We start from the raw sequence: 7,624 nt of genomic DNA, 5'->3' as shown, positions 1-7,624 counted from the left end.
TTTCTAGTTATTGTAATTGGTTGTATTAAGACAGTAGCTAGTATTTCTTGAAATATCTCTCTTAGAATTGGATCCAAGACACTCAAAAACTTTCAGCCTGTGATTTGTCATTATCTCCCACTGAGTAAAGAAAGAGAAAAATATTTCTTATTTTCTCTTCCCATCCTCCCTCCCCTACTCTCTTTCCCTCCCTCCCTCCCTTCCTTTCTCTTTTTATTAAGAAGTGAATAAGAAGCTCTAACCAAAAGGAACATTTTGCAGGAAATATAACAGTGATAAAGGTGAGGAAATTGAAAATCAGTAAGGTTAAGTGATTTTCCACCTGCCCCAGGGTAAGGAGTGGCATTAGGCCACAGACTCTTTTGGACTCCTATTTCGATTCACAATACCTTATTAAAGGACAAGTCCCAAAAATTTAGTAAAAAACTACAAAACCCCTAATACTGTTGTCATAATGATACAGCTCTCCTTAATAACTTCCTTAGAGATTTGTGTTTCCAATTTTGGAAGCAGTCAATATATGAGCTGTTTTTCCTAATATCACACCCTCAATCTATTTCAGGGATTTTAAACTCCTTTTCTCTATATTTTTTGTATTAAAAACCTTTGGAAAACCTGATGAAGGTTATGAATTTTCTCCTCACAAAAATGTATATACACTCATTTAGACAACATTTTGCATACCATTTTGAAGACTCATTTTTGTAAATATAATCAAGGAGACAAAGGGAGCTACCTAGAAGGAACATATATATAATTACTTTTTAATTTTACATGTAAGATTTTTTTCCTCTAAAGTAGAAGATTCATTAGATGCAAAAGTTTAAAATGTTCACCTAAATGGTAGGAAATAGTATGGACAACATTAAGTTTACTTTGGCAATCAATTTTAGTACTTTTTCAATCTTGTAAACTGTTAAAGGATATATAGGTACACAAAAACACCTTAAATTTCTAATCGTCTTTTATAAAGGAAACCAATTAAAACTTCACAATTTTCTCTGAAATTTACACAGTATGATATGTTATAAATGTAAATCTTTGAGAAGAACATTGTAAAAATCCGAGCCCTCATAATCCTGACCAAAAGAAAAACGAACATACCACAAAATTTAATTTTTAAAGATAAAAATGGCATTCACTTTTTATGAAAGAGCAGAGGTTTCACCATCCCTGCCAAGATCTTGGGTAACTGTGCAGCAATAACTTCAGACATCATTTCTGGAAATTCAACACTCAGTGCCCGGGACTGGATAAATGTATTCAAGCAGTACAGATGAAGCTGTTTGACAAGCTGTTGGTTTCACAAATGGATAAGAAACATGAAAAAAAAAATAATACGTTCATATACTAAAACATGACAGCTTATTTTTCTAACAATAAAAATACCCAAGATGTTTTCTTACCAAAATAACTCCCTTCACTCTCTAGAATGATATGTAAAATATTACATACAATGAAACATTCCGATAGTACAGATTTAAAGAAATGAAAGTCATTCATAAACCCACAGGATAACCTATATGAACATTTTGGTGTCTTTCTTTTAAGTTCTTTTTTCTTTTAATACACGTATACAAACAACCCAGGTATATACACAATATACACAAGGAATATATAATTCCCAAAATGCAATTATTTAATAAAGTCTATTTGTTATTAGACTGGTCTTTTCACAAAACAATATATTAACACAACCCAACATAATTTACTTTAATCTAATTTAATTTTTTTGTCAAATAATTAAGGTAAATAATTTTAAAAGTCAAATAGAACCCAGAAGCAACAACGAAATCCAGCAGTTTTCTTTTCTTTTCTTTTTGTGTGTGTGTGTGATTCCATTTACATGTATTTCAAGAACAGGCAAACATAATCAATGCTAATAGGAAACAATTTTCTGTAATGATGATAGTAGATTTAATAGTGATTTTTTCTTTGGGATAATATAGTTGGATTACAGTTTCTTTTGGCCTGTTTCTGGTTAGATTTTGACATTTTTCTCGCTTAGAGGAAGCATACATATTTGAAACATTGTGCACTTTCTCCAGTAACTGCCTGAGTTCCTACTATATTTCAATGACGTCAGAATTGCTAATGAAATTGATTAAAAATTATTTTCAAACTTTAACCATTTTTTTATTTTAATGTTTTTTATTATATTATGTTAGTCACCATACAGTACATCCCTGGTTTCTGATGTAAAGTTCAATGATTCATTAGTTGCATATAACAGCCAGTGCACCGTGCAATATGTGCCCTCCTTTCTACTCATCACCAGTCTATCCCATTCCCCCAACCCCCTCCCCTCTGAAGCTCTCAGTTTGATTCTGAGTCCATAGTCTTTCATGCTTCATTCCCCCTTCTGATTACCCCCCCTTTCTTTATCCCTTTCTTCCCCTACCGATCATCCTAGTTCTTATGTTCCATAGATGAGAGAAATCATATGAAAATTGTCTTTCTCTGCTTGACTTATTTCACTTAGCATTATCTCCTCCAGTGCCGTCCATCTTACAGAAAATGTTGAGAACTCGTTCTTTCTGATAGCTGAGTAATATTCCATTGTATATATGGACCACAATTTCTTAATTGAGTCATCTGTTGAAGGGCATCTCAGCTCCTTCCATGATTTAGCTATTGTGGACAATGCTGCTATGAACATTGGGGTGCATATGGCCCTTCTCTTCACTACATCTGTATCTTTGGGGTAAATATCCAGTAGTGCAATGGCTGGCTCCTAGGGTAGCTCCATTTTCAACTTTTTAAGGGACCTCCACACTGTTTTTCAGAGTGGTTGTACCAACTTGCATTCCCACCAACAATGTAGGAGGGATCCCCTTTCTCCACATCCTCTCCACCAATTGTTGTTTCTTGCCTTGTCAATTTTTGCCATTCTCACTGGCGTAAGGTGGTATCTCAGTGTGGTTTTGATTTGAATTTCCCTGATGGCTAATGATTTTGAACATTTTTTCATGTGTCTGTTAGCCATTTGTATGTCTTCATTGGAAAAGTGTCTGTTCATATCTTCTGCCCATTTTTTGATTTGTTTATTTGTTTCTCGTGTATTGAGTTTGAGAAGTTCTTCGTAGATCTTGGATACCAGTCTTTTATCTGTAGCATCATTTGCAAATATATTCTCCCATTCTATTGGCTGCCTCTTAGTTTTTTTGACTGTTTCCTTGGCTGTGCAGAAGATTTTTATCTTGATGAAGTCCCACAAGTTCATTTTATCTTTCGTTTCTCTTGCCTTTGGAGATGTGTCATGAAAAAGGTTGCTTTGGCCGATGTCGTAGAGGTTGCTGCCTATGTTCTCCTCTAGGATTCTGACGGATTCCTGTCTCACATCAAGGTCTTTCATCCACTTGGAGTTTATCTTTGTGTATGGTGTGAGAGAGTGGTCAAGTTTCATTCTTTTGCATGTAGCTGTCCAATTTTCCCAGCACCATTTATTGAAGAGACTGTCTTTTTTCCACCGGATGTTTTTTCCTGCTTTATCAAAGATTAGTTGCCCAAAGAGCCGAGGGTCCATTTCCGGGTTCTCTATTCTGTTCCATTGGTCTATGTGTCTGTTTTTGTGCCAGTACCATCCTGTCTTTGTGATCACAACTTTGTAGTACAGCTCGAAATCCGGCATTGTGATGCCCCCAGCTTTGTTTTTCCTTTTCAACAGTTCCTTGGCAATTCGGGGCCTTTACTGGTCATACAAATTTAAGGGCTACTTGTTCCAGTTCTTTGAAAAATGTCATCAGTATTTTGATCAGGATAGCACTGAAAGTGTAGATTGCTCTGGGTAGCATGGACATTTTAACTATGTTAATTCTTCCGATCCATGAGCATGGAATATTTTTCCATCTTTTTATGTCTTCCTCAATGTCTTTCAAGAGTGATTTATAGTTTCTAGAATATAGGTCTTCTATGTCTCTGGTTAAGTTAATTCCAAGGTAATGTATGGTTTTTGGTGCTATTGTAAATGGAATGGATTCCCTAATTTCTCTTTCCTCAGTCTCATTATTCGTGTACAGAAATGCAACTGATTTCTGAGCATGGATTTTGTATATCGCCACATTACTGAATTGCTCTATAACTTCTAATAGTTTGGGAGTGGATTCTTTTGGGTTTTCCATATAGAGTATCATGTCATCTGCAAAGAGAGATATTTAGACTTCTTCTCTGCCGATTTGGATACCTTTGATCCCTTTTTGTCGTCTGATTGCTGTTGCAAGGACGTCTAGTACTATGTTGAATAATAGTGGCAAGAGTGGGCATCCTTATCGTGTTCCTGATCTTAAGGGAAAGGCTTCCAGCTTTTCCCCATTGAGAATGATATTTGCTGTAGGCTTTTCATAGATGGTTTTTATGAGATTGAGGAATGTACCCTCTATCCCTACACTCTGAAGGGTTTTAATCAGGAAAGGATGGTATATTTTGTCAAATGCTTTTCCTGCATCAGTTGAGAGGATCATATGGTTCCTGAGTCTTTTCTTGGTGATATGATGTATCACACTGATCGATTTGTGAATGTTGAACCATGCTTGCACCCAGGGATGAATCTCACTTGGTCATGATGTATAATCCTTTTAATGTACTGTTGGATTCTATTAGCAAGTATCTTGTTGAGGATTTTGGCGTCCATATTCATTAGGGAAATCAGTCTGTAATTCTCCTTTTTGAGGGGGTCTTTGCCTGGTTTGGGGATCAAGGTAATATTGGCCTCATAGAATGAGTTTGGTAGCTTTCCTTCTTATTTTTTTAAATGATTATTTATTATATTATGTTAGTCACCATACAGTACATCCCCGGTTTCCGATGTAAAGTTCGATGATTCATTAGTTGCGTATAACACCCAGGGCACCATGCAATACACATGCAATACGTGCACTCCTTACTACCCATCACCGGTCTATCCCATTCCCCCACCCCCCTCCCCTCTGAGGCCCTCAGTTTGTTTCTCATAGTCCATAGTCTCTCATGTTTCATTCCCCCTTCTGATTACCTCCCCTTTCTTTATCCCTTTCTTCCCCTACTGATCATCCTAGTTCTTATGTTCCATAGATGAGAGAAATCATATGATAGTTGTCTTTCTCTGCTTGACTTATTTCACTTAGCATTATCTCCTCCAGTGCCATCCATGTTGCAGCAAATGTTGAGAACTCGTTCTTTTTGATAGCTGAGGAATATTCCATTGTATATATGGACCACAACTTCTTAATCCAGTCATCTGTTGAAGGGCATCTCAGCTCCTGCCACAATTTAGCTATTGTGGACATTGCTGCTATGAACATTGGGGTGCATATGGCCCTTCTCTTTACTACGTCTGTATCTTTGGGGTAAACACCCAGTAGTGCAATGGCTGGATCATAGGGTAGCTCAATTTTTAACTTTTTAAGGGACCTCCACACTGTTTTCCAGAGTGGCTGTACCAACTTGCATTCCCACCAACAATGTGGGAGGGATCCCCTTTCTCCACATCCTCTCCAACAATTGTTGTTTCTTGCCTTGTCTATTTTTGCCATTCTCACTGGCGTAAGGTGGTATCTCAGTGTGGTTTTGATGTGAATTTCCCTGATGGCTGATGATTTTGAACATTTTTTCATGTGTCTGTTAGCCATTTGTATGTCTTCATTGGAAAAGTGTCTGTTCATATCTTCTGCCCATTTTTTGATTGATTGTTTGTTTCGCATGTACTAAGTTTGAGAAGTTCTTCGTAGATCTGGATACTAATCTTTTATCTGTAGTGTCATTTGCAAATATATTCTCCCATTCCGTGGGCTGCCTCTTAGTTTTTTTGACTGTTTCCCTGGCTGTGCAGAAGCTTTTAGTCTTGATGAAGTCGCATAAATTCATTTATTCTTTTGTTTCTCTTTCCTTTGGAGATGTGTCATGAAAAAGGTTGCTTTGGCCGATGTCGCAGAGGTTGCTGCCTATGTTCTCCTCTAGAATTTTGATGGATTCCTGCCTTACATCTAGGTCTTTCATCCATTTGGAGTTTATTTTTGTGTATGGTGTGAGATAGTGGTCAAGTTTCATTCTTTTTTTTTTAAAGATTTTATTTATTTATTCAACAGAGATAGAGGCAGCCAGCGAGAGAGGGAATACAAGCAGGGGGAGTGGGAGAGGAAGAAGCAGGCTCATAGCAGAGGAGCCTGATGTGGGGCTCGATCCCAGAACACTGGGATCACGCCCTGAGCCGAAGGCAGACGCTTAACCGCTGTGCCAACCAGGCGCCCCAAGTTTCATTCTTTTGCATGTAGCTGTCCAATTTTCCCAGCACCATTTATTGAAGAGACTGTCTTTTTCCCATCGGATGTTTTTTCCTGCTTTATCAAATATTAGTTGCCCAAAGAGCCGAGGGTCTATTTCTGTGTTCTCTATTCTGTTCCATTGGTCTATGTTCTGTTTTTGTGCCAGTACCATGCTGTCTTTGTGATCACAGCTTTGTAGTACAGCTCGAAATTCAGCATTGTGATGCCCCCAGCTTTGTTTTTCCTTTTCAACAGTTCCTTGGAGAATCGGGGCCTTTTCTGTTTCCATACAAATTTAAGGACTATTTGTTCGAATTCTTTGAAAAATGTCCTCGATATTTTTATCCGGATAGCATTGAAAGTGTAGATTGCTCCGGTAGCAAGGACATTTTAACTATGTTAATTCTTTCGATCCATGAGCATGGAATATCTTTCCATCTTTTTATGTCTTCCTCAATGTCTTTCAAGAGTGATTTATAGTTTCGAGAATATAGGTCCTTTATGTCTCTGGTTAAGTTAATTCCAAGGTAACGTATGGTTTTTGGTGCTATTGTAAATGGGATGGATTCCCTAATTTCTCTTTCTTCAGTCTCATTATTCGTGTATAGAAATGCAACTGATTTCTGAGCATTGATTTTGTATCCCGCCACATTACTGAATTGCTCTATAACTTCTAATAGTTTGGGAGTGGATTCTTTTGGGTTTTCCATATAGAGTATCATGTCATCTGCGAAGAGAGACATTTTGACTTCTTCTTTGCTGATTTGGATACCTTTGATCCCTTTTTGTCGTTTGATTGCTGTTGCAAGGATTTCTAGTACTATGTTGAATAATAGTGGCGAGAGTGGGCATCCTTGTCGTGTTCCTGATCTTAAGGGAAAGGCTTCCAGCTTATCCCCATTGAGAATAATATTTGCAGTAGGTTTTCATAGATGGCTTTTATGAGATTGAGAATTGTACCCTCTATTCCTACACTCTGAAGGGTTTTAATCAGGAAAGGATGCTGTATTTTGTCAAATGCTTTTTCGGCATCAATTGAGAGGATCATATGGTTCCTGAGTCTTTTCTTGTTGATATGATGTATCACGCTGATTGATTTGCGAATATTGAACCACGCTTGTATCCCAGGCATGAATCCCACTTGATCATGATGGATAAACCTTTTAATGTACTGTTCGTTCTATTAGCAAGTATCTTGTTGAGGATTTTGGTGTCCATATTCATTAGGGAAATCGGTCTGTAATTCTCCTTTTTGAGGGGGTCTTTGCCTGGTTTGGGGATCAAGGTAATATTGGCCTTATAGAATGAGTTTGGTAGCTTTCCTTCTGTTTCTATTTTTTTAAATAGCTTTAGGAGAATAGGTATTATTTCTTTTTTGAATGTTT

General features: G+C 37.3%; 1 protein-coding gene across 1 annotated transcript in view; it reads right to left on the bottom strand.

The window, feature by feature from the left end:
- Positions 1-205: 205 nt before the first annotated feature.
- Positions 206-7,624, bottom strand: part of PGR (progesterone receptor) — a 108,268-nt gene continuing 100,849 nt past the window's right edge. The window contains exon 8 of the mRNA XM_045790854.2: positions 206-1,294. Within this exon, the coding sequence (XP_045646810.1) occupies positions 1,139-1,294 (156 nt within the window). The 3' untranslated portion in view covers positions 206-1,138. The remainder of the gene's footprint in view (positions 1,295-7,624) is intronic.

Source organism: Ursus americanus, chromosome 16 (genome assembly GCF_024610735.1).
Source record: "Ursus americanus isolate L20-20 chromosome 16, mUrsAme1.1.p, whole genome shotgun sequence".
NCBI classification, from domain to species: Eukaryota; Metazoa; Chordata; class Mammalia; order Carnivora; family Ursidae; genus Ursus; species Ursus americanus.
Note: the sequence above shows the minus strand (reverse complement) of the source record. Positions and strands in the feature narration are given on the sequence as shown.